Source organism: Mauremys reevesii, linkage group 18 (genome assembly GCF_016161935.1).
Source record: "Mauremys reevesii isolate NIE-2019 linkage group 18, ASM1616193v1, whole genome shotgun sequence".
NCBI lineage: Eukaryota > Metazoa > Chordata > Testudines > Geoemydidae > Mauremys > Mauremys reevesii.
Window position 1 is genome coordinate 12791129 of NC_052640.1, and position 24175 is coordinate 12815303.

The 24175-nt window shown below is 43.2% G+C and overlaps 1 protein-coding gene and 1 long non-coding RNA gene across 12 annotated transcripts in view; one reads left to right on the top strand and one right to left on the bottom strand.

The window, feature by feature from the left end:
* The window catches only part of LOC120386367, a 149491-nt gene extending 138170 nt beyond the window's left edge, over positions 1-11321 (bottom strand). For all 5 annotated transcript variants that reach the window (XR_005589685.1, XR_005589681.1, XR_005589683.1 and 2 more), the window contains exons 1-2: positions 11207-11321; positions 5795-6255 (exon numbers count right to left, since the gene is read on the bottom strand). This is a non-coding gene — a long non-coding RNA (uncharacterized LOC120386367). The remainder of the gene's footprint in view (positions 1-5794; positions 6256-11206) is intronic.
* Positions 11322-11348: 27 nt separating this feature from the next.
* The window catches only part of LOC120386366 (splicing factor SWAP), a 99533-nt gene continuing 86706 nt past the window's right edge, over positions 11349-24175 (top strand). For 2 of the 7 annotated variants that reach the window (XM_039505617.1, XM_039505618.1), the window contains exons 1-3: positions 11350-11747; positions 14275-14444; positions 15010-15147. In XM_039505617.1, coding sequence (XP_039361551.1) covers positions 11503-11747; positions 14275-14444; positions 15010-15147 — 553 coding nt within the window. In that variant the 5' untranslated portion in view covers positions 11350-11502. Of the gene's footprint in view, positions 11748-11800; positions 13899-14274; positions 14445-15009; positions 15148-24175 lie in introns of those variants that run through there. The other 5 variants (XM_039505615.1, XM_039505616.1, XM_039505620.1 and 2 more) reach the window with 4 other exon arrangements.

A 24175-nucleotide genomic window follows, 5' to 3' on the forward strand; every position in this document is an offset into this window, starting at 1 on the left:
CAGGCGGCCCCCAGGAAGCAGTGACAGCTCACTTTGGCTCCTAGACGGAGGCGCAACCATGGGGCTCTGCGTGCTGCCTGTTCCTGCAGCCACTGCCCCCTCAAATCCCATTGACCACGGTTCCTGGCCAATTAGAGCTGTTGAGCTGGCACTGGGGGCAGGAGCAGCACGCAGAACCCCTGTGGCCATCCCTCTGCCTAGGACCCAGAGGGAGATACCAGCAGCTTCCCAGGAGTCACACGGAGCTGGGTAGGGAGCCTGCCTGTGCCACCTCCTGCCTCTGGTGATTACAAACCACCAGGCCTCCTCTGACTTCCTTTTTCTCAGATTCCTGGTGGCCAGCTCCATTCTTCCTTGAACCTGGGGTACTGGTGTTTCCCGAACATGGCTGCCTAGGAACTCCTCAACTTTTCAATAGCATCTTAACCTGCTCCTGCAATCCAACAATCTTTTCCTCCAGCATAGCCACCAACTTGCACTTCATGCACATGAAATCCCTTTGGTTTTCAGGCAAACCACTATTCCATCCCTGGCCATCTTTATATCACATGTAGTGCTGCACTTGGAATGGAAGCCTCTTCCACACTCCCTCCAGAACTCTTTGCACTGGCTCTTGAGTTTGCCTACCAGGTGGCTTTTTATACCAGTCTTCCCTGCTTAGCTCATCTCCGCCCCTCACCACCAGGGAGCAATTAACCACCCAGAGTCTTCAAACAGCTGGGCTGATAAAAGCTCCAAGGGCTAGAGCCTTGCAGCTTTCAACAAGACACCCTGGATCTCAGTCCGCTTCAACAGAAAGCATGTGTGAAATATTTCCTTATGCTCGTCCTCCTCCTTTGTAGTGTGTTTCAAGATGTAATCAGTAAGTTCACTGTTGCTATCGTGCATTACTACAGCTGCTAAACAAAACTGAAGCACTCAGTATCAGTTGGTTAAGGAGTGGCTTGTCGGGGGCTTGTTTAGAGAGCCAATAGGATTTGTCATTGTTGAAAAACCTGGCCCTTAAAGGCAGGCCACTCTGTTACAGTTGTGCAGTGCTACATAAATGCCAAGTATCTGTGTGTATGAAGAGTGACTTTCTTCTTGACAACTGATCTCATCCTACTTCATTAGTTCAGTAATATCATATCACTAGCTCAATGATACTCACTAATAATCACCAACTAGCACGTACAGCAGGCAAGCCTTGCTTAAGGTAAAAAGTTTGTTTTCTGAATGTACAAAACCTGCTGAGCTATGACCTTCTCTTGCAAACCTTCTCTTAATGTTTATGAAGACACAAATACTATTAGCCAGATTGTAACACAAGGCTGGCTGTTCTGTTGCACATAGAATTTAATGTAAAATTTCCTTGAGGCAAGACAGCTGGGTTACCAACTTTGAAAGTGTGCCCTTAAACATACTGCTGTGTTATCTACCAAGAGGCAGTTAATTCTGATTACCGAATATGTATGTGCAAGACAAAACATTACTTAAAAAAGTCAGAATGTAAGCAGCAATCCATTGATAACACAACACACACATTCATTATGGAGATTTTGCCAAAATGTAAATGCCATGCGTTTCTATAGTAACAGAAAATCAGATCCAGAAGATGAAGACTGAATATAAAGTATTTGTTTAATTATAAATTGAATACATTATAAAACTGTTTATTTCCAGTGCTATGTGCAATGTAACAGAAAATTCTCTAATCACAGTATATGTTATCCAGTAGAGAAGCATGTTTGGAAAAAAACAACTAAACAAGAAAACTGGTGTTATAAGCAACTCAGAAACAAATCCAAATGTCAACTCCCAGGGGTATGTGTAAACTAGAATTCACTGTTTTCAAACATGCATCCACAGAATGATGTCATACATTTCAGCAGTGAAGATATTAATTGTAGTTAAAAACAAAAACCACACACTGGTTTTCAACAGCTTGCTGCTATTGCTCTCTTCCAGTCACAGACTTATGATGAGGCTCTGTAGCTCCTGTCTATTCCAGCATTTGGAAAGAACAGCCCAGGTATTCAGATTCAGAGTATGGGTCTGGACATTAGAAAGGTTCTCAGCTGTGGCCTTTAAATGTGAAAGAGCAGCAGGGTGGGAGAGGACGGGCTGGAGGCACGCAGTGGAAGAGCAGGCCTGGAGACATGACTTTGGAATGAAGGTAGAAAAGGAAGGGTGGGTGGGTGGATGGGAAAAGGGAACAATATCATTTATCCCGATTGGGGTCTCTGGGTGCTACTCTAATACAAATATTTTATAATGCTAGTATCACCATGTCATGGGGTGCACACACCACTGGGGCACCTCCTTCTGGCCACATTTGGGGATTAGCTCCACTCTGGTCCAAAACCCCTTTCTGCTGCTTGCTGCAGTCCCTGTTGTTGCGCTCTCTCTCTCTCTCTCTCTCTCACTCTGCAACTTGGGGTGCTGTGTCTTTATGCTTGGCCCTCTGGCTCGGTCACAAGTGTTTTCCCCATTCCGAGTGTATCAATGTCTCTTCCTCCAAGATGGCGGTCTTTCCTTCACTTCCCCAATCGTGCCACTTCTCCAGTGACTGGTAGGGGAAGCCAAGCCCACCCTCTACTTCAGGTTCCATCCTACAGACCCTCTAATCAGTAGCCACAGTCTGCACTCCCTTAAGCTTCCTGCCTTTTCTCTGAGCCTTTCCCTCCACCGAGTTTCCCTTCTTTCCCTCTCTACAATCTAGAGAGCAGCTACAGGCTCACTCACTGGAGCCCCATTCTACTGCCAACTTCCTGGCTTTATCTTAGCCCTGCCTGTTCCTTTCCAGCTGGGCTTCATCTTCCGTCAGGCTTTCAGTCCCTGGCTCTTCCCCCGGTATAGCCCATCCGGTTAATTATCCCAATTTAACCAGCTCTGCCGCCTTGTGTGGAGGTGGACACCACATCACACCCCATCCCAAGTTTTCTCTGAAAAATCCCCCTACCCCAGGGGTTCTCAAACTTCACTGCATCGCAACTCCCTTCGGACAACAAAAATTACTACAGGACCCCAGGAGGGGGGAGCAAAGCCTGAGCTGGCCCAAGCCCTGCCACCCCCAGGGCAGGGGATTGGGGAGGGAAGGCAGCCAAAGCCACACTGCCAAAGCCAAAGCCCAAGGGCTTCAGCCCCAGGCAGGGGGCCTGTAACCTTAGTCCCGCCGCCCAGGGCTGAAGCCTTCAGTCTTGGGCTTTGGCCCGGGGCCCCAGCAAGTCTAAGCCAGCCCTGGTGACCCATTAAAACTAGGTTGTGACCCACTTTGGGGTCCTGACCAGTTTGAGAACCGCTGTCCTACCCAATGAGAAGGCAACATAAGAAAGTTGATAAGGTGTAGCAAAAATGTACAGACATTTTTCTATCTGTGGCAAAGTAACACAAGATGTATCTATTTCACACAATTATATTTGTATCCAGAGTTTCTGGAACTCATTATTCCCTTTAGACACATCAATAAATGGAATCTTGACCTCAGCCATGGGGACTCATGATGCACATGAAAGGGAAACAACTCATGGAAACAAAAGGGTAGAGCAGCTAAACTCATGAATCACTACACATTGATAACAGTGACTTGGAAAAGATCCTAAACACTGGGAAGCACGCATTGCTGTAGGTAAAATATCCATAATTTATCTTCCCAGGGTGCTCCTGTTACTACCATGCACTTTATGCAGTGATACTGCATTGAAAAAGTGATCTCATTCCGATATGTTTTTGGATGTGCTATGTTGTGGATCCTACCACACTGGCAAAAGTGGCTATAACTTCTATTGAGAAAGTCAGAATTATTTAGAGAACTTTTCTTTTTTGATAATAGAATTATGAGAAGTTTAGCAGCCTTGTAAATGAGGGATTTTAACACAGGCAGCCTCTAGGCAAGTTTCCTTAACAAATCTACAACTCCCTTGCTATTCTAGCCCAGGGCTATTTTTTAACACTGCCTGTTAACGATGCTTACTTGTGCCAAACTGTGAAGTGAACAAATGGGAATCAAGACTGGAGACAAACACTTTTCCTCATGTATCCTGAACCAGGTTTAAACAAAGGTCTTCAAAGGAGAAAGGCAAGTGCATGAGCCCATTGCACCAGGAAGCACCTCCTCCCCCAACTTGCTGTTAGTTGTGCTGACACTAGGAGATAAAGTGAAAGGAAATCTCTCTCTTCAGCAAAACAGACCCCTTTAGAAAACAAAGAAGAGTATGGGCTACTGTAGATTATACATTCATGGTGTTGTCTATAACACATATCAACACTTTTTCTAGGAAGTGATTGTTTATTCCAATTTCTCTTGCTTTCAAAAAAACAATATAAACATTTTCAAATAGCTGATTGTCAAATCTGGGATGTCTTTTGTAGTCTAAATATCTATAGTATTTTTAAATTAATTCTATAATATTACTGAAAAGTATTACACCATCTCAACACTCTCATCCAAAAAACATTGTCCATGCTTTGGTTATCTCCCATTTTGACCAAGGCAGCCTCCTCTCTCGTATGGTCTTCCCATATATCAGGGGTGGCCAAACTTACTGCCCCCCCGAGCCACATATGACAATCTTCAGACGTTCGAGAGCCGGGGCACACCTGCCAGGAGCCATGAGTTGGGGCTTCAGCCCTGCTCCTGCTGAATCCCCAAGCCCTGGCTGAAGCTCCAAGACCCACCACCCCGCTGCAAGGCAGAGGTCCTGAGCTTGCCCTCACCCCCACCCCAGTCTGGTAGGTGGAGAATTGGAGGGCGTGTGGGGCGCTGTGAGCTGCACTTTAATGATACAAGAGCCACATGTGGCTTGCGAACCAGTTTGGCCTCCTCTGCCATATGGCATAGATTCCTCCAACCTTCTGCACTAAGATGAAACTTCACATGCTCACCTGCACAACTCTGCCTTTCCCTAGTTGCCAGGTATTTCCTCCTATTCCTGTCTAACAGTCTACATTCCCACCCCATCTCTCCCCTAAATGTTCTTTTTGTAGCTTTCCCCAGTTTTCACATTTGCACCTTTTCTCATGACACTGCCTATGCTGGAACCCCCCCTATCTGTATGCACCATACAACTGCCCTCTCTTCCTTCAAATCTTCCCACATAACACACCTTTTCTACTAAATCTTTCCATGATAACCTACCAGGGAAATGTTTAAAAGAGAAATCTGCATCAATCTGAAATGGACCCGCCTATGATCATCCACTGTATTGTGTGTTTGAATTGCATTATCAGTCTAATTTGGGGGACACGACTTTGGAACAGAATGCCTTCCTCTGCTTTGTGCACCACTGTATGGTGCTTGGATTATTAACAAACAGCCAGCATTAAAGTATTATTTACACAAAGCAAAACACACAGATAACTGTTTTTTACTTGTCTGGGGCAGGGGGGATAGTTCTGCAAAACAAGAAATGCAGTTTCTCCTTAGCTTTCCTTTTTAGAGGATCCCTGATACGAGAGCCTACGAAGACACAGGATGAGAACATCACTCTTTCCCTGTTCCTAAAGCCTGGCATTAGCTTTTATTTAATTACTTCTCTACACCAAGAATTCCTTCTTATGGAGTGTGAGTGCATATGATATGGATAGGGTACAAACAATGGTTAATTATCAACACGGCATGCTTTCTTTTGAAACCTCCTTGCAAGCACACAGGAAACCCTTTGTTCCTCTGATTTAAGGGCAAACTGAATAGGGCCATGTCCACCTCTGCTAAACTAGGGAGAAGAGACAGGTGTCAGCCTCAGAAAGGGAAACTTTATTTTAACTTATTTTATTGCTTCTCCCCCGCCAAGTAAATGAAAGTAAGATATCTTACCTAAGACAAGCTGGAGAAAATAATAAATATTCTTATCCCAACTTCATCCAGCAAGAGAGAAACTAATTCTGTCAGCTCCTGCCTGATAATTGGCTTCTCTGAGGTCCAACAAGGCCAACTGGGGCTAATTTAAGATATAACACTGCTGTGATAATCATCAGGAACTGAGGCAGCATGGGCATTTTGCTATATAAAGGCTTTGTGGCAGAAGCCTGTAGTTTACCTCAGAGTATCTTCTCCCATTGGTATTGAGTTACAGTCTGCTAAAGTTAAGCAGTTTGTCTGTGTTCTGGATTTTGTAGACACTGTATCCTGTGGTTTGTTTAGCTCTTCTCCTTAATAAATGTGGTTCGTTGGTCTACTCCGATATCTGTTCTGCATCACTGTTTTCCAAGACTGCAGTAATTTGGCCAGTGACATCAATTCTATTCCCTGGAGTGTTTTTAACATCAGTGATGATGCTGGTGCACACAAAGAAGAAAATAAAAGTAGTCAGATTAACTTTAAACTTCATTACAAATGCCGAAGGAAAAATAATTAGTGTCACACAATGGAAAAGCATCAAGAACATTGGTTCATTAAGAGCCCTGAAAGTCTGCCTAATGGGTACAGTGCTAGCACAGGAATTGGGAGACCCTGGGTCCATCCCCAGCTTCACTATATTCTTCCTATGTGATCTTAGGCAAGACACTTGCTCAAGATGTGCCTGTTTTTTTGTGTAGTTCTCTCTAGGAATCTAAATTTTCTGCCAAGAGGTATGTGCAAAGCCACCTCAGTCCTGATACCACCAAGCTGCTCGGCACCTAAGTCATGCTTATGCCCCCAATGGGATTCTAAAACTATAGGCATTTCCCTGCCTATCTCACTGGCTGGGATCTGTTCAGTGGGCATGCCTGGAGCATGCCTAACACACACCAGACAGCAGGGGACAACCTGGTTGGGAATTTTTGCGACTTGCTGTGTGCACTGCAGAATACCACATAGCTCAGTGGCTAGAGAAGGCCCAAGGTTAAACCCCCTCCACTTTGTCTGAGTTAGAGCAGGTCTTTCACCTCCCAGCTGCATGCCCTAACCACCAGGCTACAGGGTATTCCAAAGTGGGATGCTCTCTAGCTCTCCTGATGAAGCTTTCACTTTGTATAAATTTTCATTAGAGAAGGCACTTGGCCTGACTCTCCTGTAACCTAGGGGCGGACCCTGTCCATCAGGCTATAGAGACACTCTCTCTCTTTCTCATCCGATGAATATTTAATTAGTATACAGAGTAGAACTGCAGCAGGAGAGACTGAGGAAGACCCACCCCAGAATACCTGGTAGTCTGGTGGTTTAGGCACTCACCTGGGAAAAGTGGATCCAAGTCTCTGCTCCAAAGCAAGCAGAGTGGGGATTGCAAAACAGGTCTTCCACCTCCCCTGGGAGTGCTGTAACCATCGGGCTATTGGCTAAAATTGGGTGGGTATGTCTCTTTCTTGTTTTTCATGAGGAAGGGCTAACCTGGCTTAGCTGCCTCACTCCAGGAGAGGGTTCATGGCTGTGAATTCTGAGCAGAGAGAGCAGGTGCCCAAGTACTTTCCCTGATCAGGGACCTAAGCCTTGTCCTTTTCCTCTGCCCAATAGTTCTGGCTAGCTTAGCTGGCTTCCAACTCAGATTTCTGTGAATCCCTTTCTCAGGTACCTGATGATCTCTGTGAATTGTATGGGGAGCCTCAGTGCCTAATTCAGGACTGTGAATTCCACTGGATGGCAGGTCACCTAGGAGCTAGGCATTGACACATGTAAGTCCCCTTTCCGAACCAAGCCCTTAGTCTCTCTGTGCCTTGATTCCCCCATCTGTAAAATGGGGGTAACAGTTCTTTCCTAACTCAAAGCAGTGTTGTAAGGAGAAACATGATAACAATTGTGAGGTTTTCAGACACTAAGTTAACACCCTCTTCAGGATCAGAATGAAATGGGATTGCGTTACAGAGGCCACTGATCCCCCTTTCTGCAGAGCAAGTGTCAGATGGATGAATCCCACATATTGGCCCTCAGAAAATTGCCTTAGTTGTTCATTATTTCCTGGTTCTGAGACATGCTTACTATGAGGCTAAAATGTTTAACCAATGCTTTAAGTTTGCAGGGTAAACTAGTCATGAATGGTGTAGATGTCAACAAATAGCTTCTGCTAGCTATGTTCCATCATAGCATATGGCAACTACCATGGGGAACTGCCAGAGCCTTTCCCCTCTGTCTCCCCATGCCAGAGACTTCTCCCACTGCTGGAGTCTTCCCCTGCAGTGGGGAAAGGCTTCGGCAGCAGGACACACAACACTTCTAAAAATAGCAGTGTAGCTAGGAGATGCACTGCTTGTGCATGTAGAGAAGCGTGTAGGGTACATACCCACAGGGTTCAGGCATGTCTTTATTCTACTCACCTCAACTTACCATTTGCACTGCTATTTAAACCCATGCTAGCTAGAGCAGTGGGCACAAAGAATGGGCAGTGTAGATGTACCCTAGAAGATGCCTTTCCAGTGCCCTACTATCTAGCCAGAGGAGCACCCCAGGGATCTGGTTAACCACTAGTGTGAATCATGCAAAGAAAATGATTTTGAGAAAAGCATCCAAAATCCTCACGTGTCTGAGAACTTCTCCAAGAGGCTGGCAGAGGTGGGAATGAACCTGACTGGTGTCCAGTGCAGAGAGCATATCAAACACCTAAAGACCCTCTACTGCAAGGCTAAGGATGGCAACAGCAATTCTGGCAAATCCCTGTCTACCTGCTCCTGTTAGGAGGAGTTTGACTGACTGCTCACTCGACCATGTGACTGCTTTTCAGTGCTTGGTGAAATTATATGTGTATATAAAATTATATGTGCGTCTTACTTAACTAAATCGAGGATTGTGAAGCTTAATTAGGTTTTGTAATGCACTCTGAAAGGCACTATAGAAACACAATGTATTATTATTCAATTTCACAGCTACAGAAGCAGATGAAGTGCCCAGGGGATTTTCTAGATTTCTCCTTAAGTAAATTCACATTTTGGCAGGCTTCCTTCATGCTCAAGAGATGCAGCCCTACTCAGCTCTGTGTCAATATTTGTGCACCACATAATCTTTAAACAATGTATTAAATCCTTTAGCTACAGTAAGTACAAGGAAGCCAATGAGTTGTTGTTATGGGCAGAACTGGTAGCACTGTCTCTGATTAAGTTTGCCTGACACTTCTCATCATAGGACATTATAACTTTACCAAAATTTAATCACTGGGACTGAAATTTTCCATTTTGAATATCTACTTCAGGTGAATTTTTTTTGAAAGTTTCAACAAAAATAGTTCAATTGTTTCCACAAATGAGATTAAGGAAAAACACGTTGTTTTCTCCATGCTAAAATAATTCTTATAACTGTTTCATTGAGAAGCTCTAGCCTGCATGCTTTGGTGCAAGGATTTGAAACTTGGCAGGCTGGATTGCCCTGGTGTCAGGGTTAGCGCTGCCAATTTTCTAATTGCAGAAAACCAAACACCCTTGCCCCACCCGTCTGCCCAGAGGCCCTGCCCCCACTCACTCCATACCCTCCACTTCCGTTGCTCTCCCCCACCCTTGCTCACTCATTCCTTTTCACCGGGCTGGGGCAGGGGGTTAGGATGCGGGAGAGGTGAGGGATCAGGGTGGGGACAGGGATGAGGGATTTGCGGTGCAGGAGAGGGCTCCGGGCTGGGGTAGGGGGTTGGGATGCGGGAGGGGCTGAGGGCTCCAGATGGCAGTGCAGGCCAGGGATGAGGGGCTTGGGGTGTAGGAAAGGGTTCCGGCCTGGGTCCGAGGGTTTGGTGTGCAGGAGGGCGGCTCAGGGCTGGGGCCAAGGGTTGAGGTATGGGAGGGGGTATGGGCTCTAGGCTGGGGGTGCGGGCTCTGGCTGGGGCCAAAAATGAGGGGTTCAAGGTGTGGAAGGGGGCTCAGAGCTGGGGCAGAGGGTTGGGGGGCACGAGGTGGTGAGGAGTACAGGCTCTGGGCAGCGCTGACCTCAGGTAGCTGCCGGGAAGCGGTGACATGTCCCTCTGGCTCCTAGGTGGAGGAGCAGCCAAGGGCTCCCCATGCTGCCTCTGCCAGCAGGCCACGGTTCCCGGCCAATGGGAACTGCGGAGCTGGCCCTCAGGGCAGTGCCTGCAGGCAAGGGCAGACCATGGACCCTCCCTGTCTGCCCTGCCGGCTAGGAGCCGGATATGCTGTCTGTGTTCCCGGAACCTGCCTGCCTGCCGTGCTGCACCGCCAACTGGACTTTTAACAGCCCGGTCAACACTACTGACTGGAACTACCAGGGTCCCTTTTTGACTGGGTGTTCTGGTCGCAAATCGAACACCTGGCAACCCTAGTCAGGATGCCTTGTGGTGTATCCAAGAAACTTCACCCAAATTTGGACAAGTTACAAAACTTTGAAAAATATCTCAGTTTACACGTGCTCAATAGAAACTTATTATAATTTGGCATCTACATTTTCTGAAGTCTCCATCTACACTAACCATGACCCTGCCCAGGGATGCAAGACTTTTCTTGCAGTTGGTATTCTCTGCTATGCACAGGAATTGAGACCACAGAAACTCTCTCTCCTGGGGTTTCAATGCGTTCCCATGGACAGCCTGAAGGAAGAGTGAGACAAGGAGCCTGAGATCAGACAGAGAATGGGACAACGATGAGGAAATAGGTGGGAAGAGACAGGACTGTGCTGTGACAGGGACATACTGGTGCATGTGGGGCAGAGGGAAGGGACAGGTGTCAGGGCTGGGGGCAGGAACAAGGACAAACAGGCTGCACAGGCCACCACTGGCATTTCCTAACTATTGAGTGTTGGACTTTGCAATTTCCCCAGCAGCCTGGTCATGGAGTCTCTAGGCATCACACATGCTCCAGGAACAGTGGAACCTGGGCACTGCTCTGCCACAGGGAAATAGCTTCCTCCCAACTGCCATTGCACCCTCACCTGGCTGCCTCCAGGAACCCAGCACTCAATGTGCCCCATCCTCTCCATCACCATGGCCCCAGCTGCCCCCGCACTGTCACCGGTCCTCCCACTGCTCCCCCCCCCCAGAGTCCTCACTTGTCTCCCTCATTGCCACTGCCTCCCCCAGCTCCCTTTGATGCTGCTCCCCATAGCGCCCCTGCCCCAACTCAACCCCTCCCCATAGCCCCCCACTGCCACTGCCCCCCCAGCTCCCTCTGATGCCCCTCCCCATAGCCCCCACCTGTCCCCCACTGCTGCTTCTGATGCCTCTTCCTCCAGGGCCCTGTCTGCCCCCCGGCCCATCGCGCCCTCAGATGCCCCTGCTCCTCCCCACCGACCTCTCTCTCCAGCTCCCCTCCCTTCGCTCCACTCTCCCGCGGCCCAGCCCCGCGGTTCCCATGGACAGTTTCGCCACTCTCATGTCAGAGCTACCCTGCCTTGCTCCAGTAGTTCCCCGCCCCGGGCCAGCTGCCGGGCTGCATCTTCCCACACTCGGCCCCAGGGCGCGCAGCAAGATTAATCCATCGCTTGTTGAGTTATGACGAATCTGCCGTTTACCGGAAGCCAGACGTTTGTTTACCCCGCCTGTGACCGGAAGCGGAACGGCCACCATTTTGTCTCGGGCGATGGCGACCGCGGCGTTGTGGAGGTGGGGGGTTTAGTGGCCGGGGTGACTCGCTTCGTTCGCTGTTAGCGCGCTCCCTGCCTTCCCCTCGCACCCTCCCGTGATGTACGGAGGCGCTGGCGGGCCGCGCCGGACTGTGGAGGAGGCAGGGCCGCCGCCGCTGATGTTGTTGTCCGGCGGGGGCGCGGCCCCGGGGCCCCCCGGAGGAGGCGGTGGGGGCAGCCGCGTGGAGCTGCTGGTGTTCGGCTATGCCTGCAAGTTGTTCCGGGACGACGAGAAGGCCCAATACCAGGAGCAGGGCCGGCACCTCATTCCCTGGATGGGAGACCCCAAGATCATGATCGATAGGTCGGTGCAACCCAACCCCCAGCCTTTGCTGCGAGATCTCCTGTGATAGCCTCTTTCTGCCCCTCCCCCAGTGCTTCGGGGTGTGTGGGGGCCTCCCTCTGGCAGGAGGAGTGGGGGAGTGCTTCGTCTCTGGCAGCGTTAAGAGGAGGCCCTTCTCCCTGGCAGAGGGTTTGGGTGTCCCCGTGGCGATGCTGGGGAACCCTTTCCTCTGGCAGGGGGAGTATGGGAGTCCCCCTCTCTGGCAGGATTAGGAGCCTCTCCCTTTCCTCTGGCAGATGGTATTTATTGGGGTCCCCTCCCCCTGGCAGGGTGGGTGTATGTGGGGAGGGGTGGGGATAATATGCTCCTTTTCAAATCAAACCCCAAGCAGCTTTTCACCTCAAAACGAGGAGGACTCTTGCTATAAGGGAATACTGAATTAGAAACTTAAATCCTGGGGTCCATAAGCAAGAAGTGGGAGAGGTTATTTGCACAGGGAGGGAAATTAGGCTGAGTTGAATTCCTCCATTTAATTTAGACCATAAAGTGCTGATGGGATTCCCTGGCCTGATTGCTCCCTTGTCATGTCATGAGTTGTGGCAGTTAGGCCAATTAGCTTTCCTTCCCAGGAATTTCAGACTTCTAACCTCAACTAAAAAAAGTTGATTTTTTTTTTTGGTTGTTTATGTGATTGTTAGCAACTCGTAGTCTGAGGGATTAACAGGATCTGGCTATTTGACACCCCCCCCCCCCATAGATTCTGCAACTCAGGATCAGATGGAGGAATGAATTAGTTCAAAACCTGCTTTTCAGTGGTTCTTGAGAGGGGGAATGGAGAATCAGGTTAGGACTATTTTGTGGGGGCTTGAAAAGCACAGTACTTTAAGGAGTTGTGATTGGACCTGAAGACTCAAGTGGGAAAACCTGAAGGGCTTTGGTTTGAAAAGGATCACATCACATACTGTAGGCATTTGCTCCCTCAATTCCCACTTCATTAGGCCTCTTTCAGTGGTGACATGTGATTTCCAGGACCTAGGTTCACAACCACATTTACTTGATTGGAATAAATATTCACTGAAGGGAAGTGATTGGAACCCCATTATGTGAGATTGAACTGGGCAGAAAAGATTCACGATGCCTTGTTTGGAGTAGTTAACTTAACAGGTCTTGCCCATTTATGATTTTGCTGATTGAAGTCAAATATCTAAATTGGAAAACAGATCAGAAATTAATCAGTGTGTATTCTTATAGTTGTACGTTATTGTTGATATGGAAATTTAAGCTTAGTGATGGGGCCTGTCATCTAATGGTATGGTAGTTTATTTTTGTGATGAGAAATTTCATTAGCCAGTTCTGTGGTGTAAATTAAGGCTGTTGTGGTTTCGTACAGCAATGGCCTGAGATAGAACAGCTGCAGAAATTGTTGGGAGCAAACTCTAAGTATGTGCATGTATGTATACATAACATTTAAAACCAATAACAATCTACATTTGTAAGTTAAGGAGGTTTGCATTTATGAACAAAAGATGAAACATTATGCACTAACCTTATCAGCTCCTTTGGAAATTCAGATTTTTTATCCCCAACAGCATGAAATCTTTTTCCCCAGTTGAAGAAAGCCTATTACTGTGGGAAGACTGGGGCAGAAATTTGCCTGTGGATAAACACCTTGATTAACAAGACCACCATATCTCAATAACGTTTTCTATTAGTTATATGTACTTCCTTTGTTTTTGATTTAGCAAGATGGCTCAGTCAAGAATTGTGTGTGTGAAGACTAACCAGCGGAGTGAAGTTTACGATCTCTTTATTATCTATTGGTTTCTAATATTGATACGTAACAGAGAAATATGTCAAACGTTATGTTAATGCGGCACTTTTTCTGCACACAAAACCATTTCTGCTTAGGAGATGAAATCACATCGTTGGTTATTGGTGCCATTTTTATGGTGAACCTCCTTAAATTGCATGTATATGTTACTGTTCCTATGTATGTTTGTCTCTCTATCACATAACCCAGAACTTATTTCCTCAGCCAAATGGCTAGGGGCCGAGCCTAGCCATGATTTTACCTCCAATGGACGCAAGTTTCTTTGGTGAAGATCTCTCCTGAGAGTTCGGGACTAGCAGAAAGAAGCGAGAAAATTTCGACCGTTTGGTTCTTACGGATAGGTATTTATGTATTCGGGTTTGTGTGAATGTAAGCTATTTGACTTTCCACAAAAAGTATTTTGCAAGTGACATTGAATGGTTGGTTGAACCATATACGGTAAGAACTATTAAGGAAATGGATCCCATTTAAACTATTAAAGGATACTTTTGCCTTTAATTGTACTCTTTATTATTCTGCTAGAGAGGAATTTAGACTATTAAAATATTTCATTTTGATAGTTGGTGTGAAATGAGTAGCAAAATTAAATGTAACTTCTAAAATGAGGCATGTTTTAACATATTAGTATTTTTTCATTTTAATGGGTAAGTATTTTTAAGTAGTCACACAAACCCAAACCCTAAGTTTTCTGCATTGACCAGCCTTTTCATCTTGCAGGTATGATGGACGTGGTCACCTCCATGACCTCTCTGAATATGACGCTGAATATTCCACATGGAACAGAGATTATCAATTGTCTGAAGAGGAGGCTAGAATAGATGCCCTCTGTGATGAAGAGAGGTATTTAGCCTTGCATACGGACTTGCTTGAGGAGGAGGCGAGGCAAGGTATTGCTCAAGGAAACTTTCCTGAGTTAGAACACATTTAATTAAATTTAAATAATTAAAACATTAAATTTACTCCCACTCATTTTATACTCATTCTTTCTGATATTATCTTGACAGTACCCAGTGGATTCGAAAAACAGGAGTCTTTGCCTGTCTGAGAGGACCTCAGGATAGTTTATATATAGATCCACACAGAAATTGCCCAGATTTTGAGGGCAGACTGGGATTTGAAAAAACAAAACACCCCCCACCATCCTTTTAATTGTTCTTCTTTAACAGTATTGTATAACTGAACATTCTTGCATTTTCCTTAATTATCTTAGACTGTATAACCACAAAAATATTTATCTCAGCAGGAGGAAATGATCAACAAAAGGCACATGCATTCTGCTATCTTTGGTTTTCACAAATTTGCTGGCAAAAATTACTATGCCTAAAGTGTGAAGAACACAATTTTTATCTAAAAGTTAGGTTGAAAACATTGGTATAGTTTTTTGGTTTTTTAGAAATAGTGTTGATTAATTATATTTCATAGTAATAATTAGAATTTTAATTTTTCTTCAAGAGGAAGAATATAAGAGACTGAGTGAAGCTTTAGCAGAGGATGGTACCTATAATGCCGTGGGATTCAGTTATGGCAGTGATTATTATGATCCTTCACAACCCACGGAGGAGGAGGAGCAGCAGGCCTCCAGAGAAAGAGGTGAGGAATCAAAATAAACATTGAGGATTGGTAGGGAAAGGTAAAAGCACCTTCACCTACCCTTACTACTTTTACAATTGCAAGTTGTGAACCCATACTTCACTAAAATGTACATATCATAATTTGAGGGCTTTTTTAAAAAGTTGGTAACATCTCAGCAAAGCTCTTATAGGAGATGCTTCAGTGCGTTCTCATCTTAAAAAGATTATTTTTTCAAAATATTACTTTTCCCAAGTTACTGCAAATTGTCAAGATAAGGAAACAATAAACTTGGTGATGCATTATCTTTGTTTTTTAATTGTATTCTTATTCACAACATTCAGTAATACGCACTGGCTCTCCCAATTCATTTATGCACATTACTGTAATAATATGGTCTATAGTTGTCATCGTTTGGCATTCATTTTCTCATGTTATGATGGTAGTTTAGGGAAGACGGTTGTGTCTTATGTTGGAGATGTCATCAAGCCCTCATTGACTCCATTAAGTAGCAAGGATTTTATATGAAAGCTGGAAAAATATGTGTTTCACTGTTTTTAAAATACATCAACTGAAATAAATGCAAAATAGTTACGTAAACTAAACTTAAAATTGGCTTGAAGGGCTACATTCTGTTTGAAAATCATATTTATCTGAAAAGTTACAGCTAAGAACTAAAGTTCAAGAAATCAGAAAAAAAAATCTTATTTTAGTTTTTTATGCATTTTGTTTATAATCAGTAGGAGGAAACTGATTAACTGAAAAGACCCCATGAAACATAAATAGGGCAGCTGAAAAACCCTCCTACAATTGTATCAGAAGAATTTTGAAAAATTAAGATGTATAATTTGTAGTCTATTAATAAATGATTTTTAAAATTCGTCATCCTAAATTTTTTGAAGTTGTTTTTCTTTAAAGTGCCATTACAGGAGTCTGTAACCGGCAGATACCATGACATTCAGAGTTGTAGTCTTTTATTTCATTTTCAATAAAAATACTTTGCATTTATAACAAAATCCACAATGTGCTTTAAAAATATTGCTGTATTGACTGTCTCAACACTCCTGATTTTTACCATCATAAGTTGGGGGCATCTATGAATGTAACTACATTACTTAGCAATTTGAAAATGATTGTTTACTGCAGTATGTGAGAGAGCCTGGTGTTCTGAGACCCAGGCAATAAAAAGGGATGATAGAATTAATCAGGGCTGAAGAAAGAGCTCTTGATCTGTACATTTCCTGGCATTTGTCTGTTTATACTTTGGTCTGTAATGTTGTTTTTTAAAGTTTCCCCTGTTAAATCCTTTTTGCAGATCCCTGTAGAAGGTTGTGTACGTTCTTACACTTTACTGGGACTGAACTCTCAATCCATGGCAGTGTCACTTTAGGGCCTGTCTGCCCCTTATTTTCCAATATGTTTTTCTTCTGTTTTTCAAGGCAGGGGCTGCAAGAGCTTTCTCTCACTCTTCTGCCTATTTAGCACTAGTTTTTAATCACTATGAGACAAGTGGCTATCAGCCATCCGAGGAAGTAGCATCAAAATTTGTATATATGAAAAAAATAGCTTCAAGTAAGGCTCTTTTCCAAAGGACGCTTTACTTTTTCTCAGTGTGAGCACTTTAGTGATGCTGTGACTTGATGAAAACATGTATGCCTAAATCACTTGAAAAATCCAAGGCAGTCAAGAACAAGTTTGAGGTTCATCTGCATTCTGTGCCTCACATGGGGGAATTTTGTACAGCCTCATGAGATGAACAGTAACTACGTAAGGTCATTATCTGAGAACCAGTGGCAGAGGTCGGCAACCTTTGGCACGTGGCTTGCCAGGGTAAGCACCGTGGCGGGCTGGGCCAGTTTGTTTACCTGTCGCGTCTGCAGGTGGCCAATCGCGGCTCCCACTGCCAATGAAGGTGGCGGCCAGCACATCCCTCAGCCCGCACCCCTTCCTCCTGCCCCCATTGGCCTGGAGCGGCAAACCGCAGCCATCCTCAAAATTGCTATGGTGTCAGCTAAGTTTAAGGTAAGTAACTTTTCAGTGAGAACCATTACCAAGCATATGGAGAAGCAGATATTCAGAAAATGCAGAATCTTAGTGTGTCACCAAGATAGACAACTGTGGAGAAGAAAAATACTGTCACAGAAGAAAGTCATATTTTGTAAGGTTTCTCAATCCGGTCAACAACCAGACAGCCACAAGTTGGATGAAACAGAGCCAGAAAGATGCACAGCTTGGCTGATTGTGCACTGAGGCTAGGATTTAGGCCTTAAATCAGAGATTTATATAGATTCAGAATGTGTCAGCACTGCAATTTACCACTTATTCATGTTTGAAAGTTTTTGTTCACAACTATTAGGACCCTTTCCATTTGCTAGGGAACGTTTATTACCCATGGTGATACAAATAATATAATAGAGTAAGTAGGATTGTATCAACATGGGTAAGTAGTTCAGTCTCACCTAGCTGGGAGATTCATGGAGTGGAAGAGCCTTTCTTTCCTTAGAGAATACAAAGTCTGAGGAAAGCTGTTACCAATGCCAATCCTCCAGTTCTTCAACCAGGGCTCAATCAAAAGAAAGAGGTGATAGTGGTTCTGTGTGCCAGGATTCACTAGAGACTCACAATGTTGTTCTAAAGGACTGATCCCCACGTCTGAATTTCAGGAAGAATGCTGTGTTACCAGAGCAGGTCGCACATTGAATATCTGGGTGGTTATGATATTTTTATATTGACTTTACACAGAATCAAGTAAAGATCATGTTCATAATCAACGCATCTCCGGTCAGATGAGCATGCTGCCGATGCAGAGTGATTCATCTTGGAATGAAGATGCTATCCATCCTCATACCTTCAGCTGATAAATCCATCAGCCTATTCACATAGCAATACAGGTCTCTGTGAACATATTGCGCCATAGCACTATTACAAGGGATTGGCCCAGGCTGCTTGGGAAATTGGCCCTCCCTCTATGATGATGATTTCCCATGATAGTTATGTTCCACTAAAACAATGGAACTGTCAGTGAAAACTCATAAATGTGGGGAAAAAGAACTTTCACAGGAACTGGACCTAAACTTCTGAGTTCACTTATACTGGAGTTAAGAATGACTATGGACTTTCAGAATTATTGTAAAACTCTTTTTTAGTTTAGGTGTCCCTTAATTTCTACGTGAGTGGACAATGTGCACACTTATACAAACAGAGTTGTTTATAGATTTATTTCTCCTGCTAGCTGTGTAGCAATAAGCAGATTGTTTCTCTTTGGAGGTACTGGAATAGTATAATGCTAGGAGCCATATAAATACATAGTTACATCTCTGGAGAACCTCCAAAGCAGCAATTTTCTAGACTCAAAGGCAATAATTCTGGACTGGCTTTCTCATTCCAGTAACTTTAATAAAACATGCCCAAAAAATGTTGAACAGCATATTTTCAGATCTATAGGTCGACTGTGGAGGGCACTTAGAAGTTCTGTACAGTAGAAGGGCGAGGCTGGCAGTTAAATGGGAAGAAAAACATCTGTTGTCCACCAGTGGCTTTACACATCTGAGGGAAGTCTAACATGCCAACTGAGCAGGTTCACCATGATGCAAGGGAAGTGAAGCGTCAAGTATATTTAGCCAGAGAGTGGTTCTGTGGGAAAACCCCTTGGTAGAATTATATCAGAAGAGAGTTCAGAAATGAAGAACTTCGTTGGAAGGAAAAGACATGGAAACCAAAATTAGCCAAATGGAAATTCCAGCTTTGTGTGCCTAGTCATTCTGTGTACCCTGGAGAGAAACCATGATGAAGCAACTGAGTTGATACCACTGGTACCTCACTGGCCAAGAAAACTCAAGACCTTTCTATATATTCAGACCCTTAGTGGCAAAGATTGTTCAGTGCAAGATCCAATACTTTATTAGAACTCGGTCTTTCTCAAGTAGGCTGTGCAGTTTGAGAGAGTTGAACAAAGTATAAGGTCATTTTAATCACTGAAAAAGATGGTATCGACTACGTAATGGAAGCATCAACAAGGATTTGGAATTGTAATATATATATATATATATATATATATATATATATATATATATAAAATATAGGCAGAAATATAAATGCTAACAAAGCCACATTACCAGTTACTTTGAAGTTCTTACACACAGATTCACCATTGTACTCAATGTAAGTTCTGTCAATCACTGCAGGTTATCTGTTGCAGGTTTCTTTTACTCAGCAGGACCACCAAAGCTAACCAAGTGTCTCCTTGTGAATCAAGTAGAACCTTTTGAGTTAAAAATAAGGTATGCTTCTTTGAAGCGTAACTTGCTTTTCAGTACTCTGGTATCACATCAGTTTGAGACCATCATTTCTATTCATTTTCCATGTTGTTGCCTTTCTGATCAATGTAAATTGGCACAGAGACTATCTGAGCTATTGTAGCTGTATTGAATGTAAGTGCTTCACAGAGACAATTTTGAAGGTGTGTGCAGACCAGAGTTTCATAGAAGGTGGATAAGGAATTAATTTCCTCTCAGGAAATATGACTCCTATTTTCCAATGTTCAGAAAAAAGAAAATTCCTGGCTTAGCCTGCACCTTCCTTCCTGATGTTCAGTATATTTGAAATCCTCAGTTGTCTCCCCCCCGCCCCCCGCCTTCTGCGTAGATGCATGGGGAAACGCTTCCTATTCTGTTAAGTAGATCTGAATGCCTCTTGGAAAACAAGGCAAAAGGTTTATAACCTCCTTGGGAATTAGGACAGATTCGTCAAGATTTGTGGTCATTTTATGGTCTGAAAAGGCCTCAGCAATTTGCTGAAATCTGTAAAGCAGCCACATGATTATCAGCTCACTTCAGAGCAGCATTATGAGATCTATCTCTGGCTATGTCTTCGCTGCAGAGTTAACTCAGCTCAAGTGAGAACAGCTACATTACAAAATAACACAGGCTGCACAGAGTGATTGTTAGCAGCTGTCAAGTTTTACTAACTCGACTTGTAGCCTGCACCCCATAAAAAGCCAGCCAACTTGTCATAAAACCACTACCGGTGCAAATTAATTTGACCGCTTTCTGCAGGGCATTGTTAGTCTTCAATTACATCAGGGGTCGGCAACCTTTCAGAAGTGCTGTGCCGAGTCTTCATTTAGTCACACTAATTTAAGGTTTCGCGTGCCAGTAATACATTTTAACGTTTTCAGAAGATCTCTTTCTATAAGCCTATAATATATAACTAAACTATTGTTGTATGTAAAGTAAATAAGGTTTTTAAAATGTTTAAGAAGCTTTATTTAAAATTTAAATTAAAATGCAGAGCCCCCCCGGACTGGTGACCAGGACCCAGGCAGTGTGAGTGCCACTGAAAATCAGCTTGCGTGCCGCCTTTGGCACACTTGCTATAGGTTGCCTACCCCTGAATTACATGTTCACATACTGTCTTTTCCACAGGACCCATTTCATTCAGTGCATAGTGTGGACCTGCTCTGGGGATGTATCTACATAGGTCATCAGCAGGCCAGGAACCTAATTTCAAGTCCCTTCTCAAAAGTGGGGGGTGCCAGAACATTCAAAAGAAATGTTGCCAGAATATTTTAATAGGGGTAAAACCAATGTTTTTTTTCCCCCTAGCCTTATTCCCAGAAATGGCTGAACCATTTTGGCTGAAATTAAAAACGAACAAACAATCTGAGGCTGCTTAGAAAATTTCATCCCAAATGGATAGTTTTGCAAAGTTATAAATAACTGAAAACAAGGTCTTATAATGGGAAATGTCAGGCAATTTCAATAGGTCTTGTGCCAGCTCCGCCTATAATACTAAATTCTTAATTTTTTTTATCAGTTCACGAGCCAGTTTCTTTCTATGCCTCTCTGTAGCTAGCTGCATTGCTAGCTGAAATATTTTCATTTGTTATTGGCAAATGGGCTTAAGCCTAAGAAAGTAAAAGTTCTTACCTGTTACCACTTTTTCCTCATGTAAGGACTATTTGCTACTCTCACCCATTCTGTGATATTTTTTGATGTTAAATAGATCTGCATTACCATTCACATTCCTGCAAATTCAATTGTAACACATTTATGTTGGAATTAGACTTCACTCTGGAATGTTCTTTTATTAAGTAATCCTTGGAGTTTTGGAATTAGCCATCTGTTGGGAAGATGAAGGGGGTGTGTCTGCCGACATTGCCCTGACTGATAGCTCTGCTTCAGTTGCCTCTGTGTAGCATGAAGAATACTAATGAATTCTAGGGTTGCAAGTGCCTCAAAATAGAGATTTTGAATGGAAATGCGCTCTCAATCATAGCTGTAGCGTTGTTGGACTAGAATGAAAACTTTGTTTTTACTCAAGGGGTGCAATATCCATAGGAATTGCCATGCTGGTTCAGATATGAGGTCCAGTATTCCATCTCTGACGTTGGCCAGTATCATATGCTTTAAAGCAGCAGCTCTCAAACTTTATTGGTTCACGTATCACCTTAAAAAAGTGAACGGATGGAACTTGAAGTTCATGTACCATAGTACATGTACTGCAGTTTAGGGAATCCTTGCTCTAGAGCAGGGGTAGGCAACCTATGGCACACGTGCCGAACACTGATTTTCAGGGGCACTCACACTGCCCGGGTCCTGGCCACTGGTCCCGGGGGGGCTCTGCATTTTAATTTAATTTTAAATGAAGCTTCTTAAACATTTTAAAAACCTTATTTACTTTACATACAGCAATAGTTTAGTTATATATTACAGACTTTTAGAAGGTCTCTTTCTATAAACATTAAAATATATTACTGGCACGCGTAACCTTAAATTAGAGTGAATAAATGAAGACTTGGCACATCACTTCTGAAAGGTTGCTGACCCCTGCTCTAGAGGGAGGTGCAAGAACCCTGCAGTCGGCAGGTGGGACATAATCACACCACATTAGATATAATCCTGATATATAATAGAGATTTGCTGAAGCCCCATAGTGGTTTAATATACTTTCCTGTATTATCGTAATCTGTTAACGGATAACAAGAATGTCTAGTCATAAAATATCCAGTGCTTTTTTTAATCTTACTAAGTTCTTGCAGTGACCATCAATTCCACAGTCCCATTGTTTGGAAAAAGTGTTTCCTTTCAGCAGTTTTGAATTCGCTACCTTTTAATTTTATTGAATGTCCCCTTGTTTTGTATTATGAGACAGGGTGAACACAGAAGCACCTCATCTGCTTTCTCTATTCAGTTCATTATTGTGTATATGTCTATCCTGTCTCCTTTTATCTTTTTTCTATGAGATTTATTTACCTATCTTTTCATTGTTACTTCATATGATCACTGATCATTCTTGTAGCCCTTCTTCCAAACCCCAAGCCTTTACTTTTAAAGCAGCACATCCAAATACAACCTCAGTGCACATTGTGAATAATTCTGGTATTTTAATATCATGCCACTTTGAATTTTATTTTACTTTCAGTTACTAAAGATAGTTTTCAAGCATCTCAAGGGAGCCCAGCTTTAACCGAGGAACTGTGGTTTAGCATTGTTACAGCAGAATTAGCATTGATCATGTTGAATCAGTGTCATTGGAGAATGTTTTACTTCGCTATTTTAAAAAACACTTAAGCTCCTCTCCACCTTTCCTAAATGTTATTTCTAGCATGCTTGATTCTCCTTTCCTCTCCATAATATCAGTAAATTGATGTTTAATATAGATAACGAAAGACTTAAAATCCACTTTTTCCTCATGGTGTACACTTTTGTCTTTGTAGTTGAGTGTAGACAAATTAATTTCATTTAGTGTATTGTTGAGCCAGTTCAGAACTGAACCTTTTTTCAGAATACTTTCAGTTCATTATGACAATTTATTAGGAAGTTTTAGTATAAGGAACAAACAGAAATCTCAGTCTTGCTTGGTAGAAAAGCTGTGCCTGGTTAAAGCTGTTGATCTGACTTACTTTTAAACTGGTATTTCTTCTAATGGAAAAAACATCAGAGAGCTCTTACATTCTCATACGCAGTGTTCGGTTTTTTTTTTGTTTTTTTTTTTAAACATCTTTAAAAAAGCCCTCCTTGAATACTGGTATGATTTCTGTCAAAAAGAAAACATAACACCTCCCATCCTCCCCTTTCCCCCGCTCTCCTCTTGAATTCTTCTTTCACTAAGTTTAAATAACTTTAAAATTTTATAATGCTAGAGTACATTGCATCAGATCTTGCACTGCATTTTGAGAGTCAGTACTACTGAAGGAAAACGGATGTTCCTAAGGCAGTTCATTAAAATGGAATCCTGACAGTGAACTCGTTTAAATGTACCTTGTGCAAAATGCTTTTGTAGAAACAAACGGAGGTAGCAAAATAGATTTTCTTGGAAAAGGGCAGACAGTTGTTATAGCAAATGAAAAGATCTATCTTCTGTAATTTGCTGTATTTTACCGTGCTATGAACTTTCAACAGAATGGTGCAGTTAAGATTTCCCTTAATGTTGACCTGTGAATTGTAAATATGGCATGTTTACAAGTCAGCATGGAGCAGAAATTAGTTATTGGAATTGGACTATATACACCAGAGTAACCTGTTAATGTGTACTTTAGCGATCACTTTAAATAAAGCGATTTTAATCTAGTTCTGTTTTGGAAAAGTACATAACAAGCTCATTACTTTAAAAAGCCAGTTAATCACAATTACAAATTTACAACTCTTTGCTAGTGTCAAGATGTAGCCTAAACTTCTTTAGTATAACTTTGCTTCCACTTTCAGGACCTTGTTTTTCTTATCTTCAACCTTTGACCTAAAATCTCCTAGACTTTTTTTTTTTAGAGTGGAAAAGTCTATAATTTATTTTGGTTTTTTTTTTTTGTAATTGCCCGTTCTGAACTATGGATGCCAAATAAAGCAAATAGTTTGTAGGTCACGAACCTGTAACAGACTTAGACCCCGATCCTGCTGACTTTCCACACAAATAATAAAATAGTCAACAAAGCCATCATATCTGCATCCTATCAAACACGTCTTCCCTAGAGGCCTGAACAAAGTGGACTTTCAGTGCCTCCCCTGAAGGAGGGTTCTTATTTTCACAGAAGTTTTATACTTTCCTATTCTGC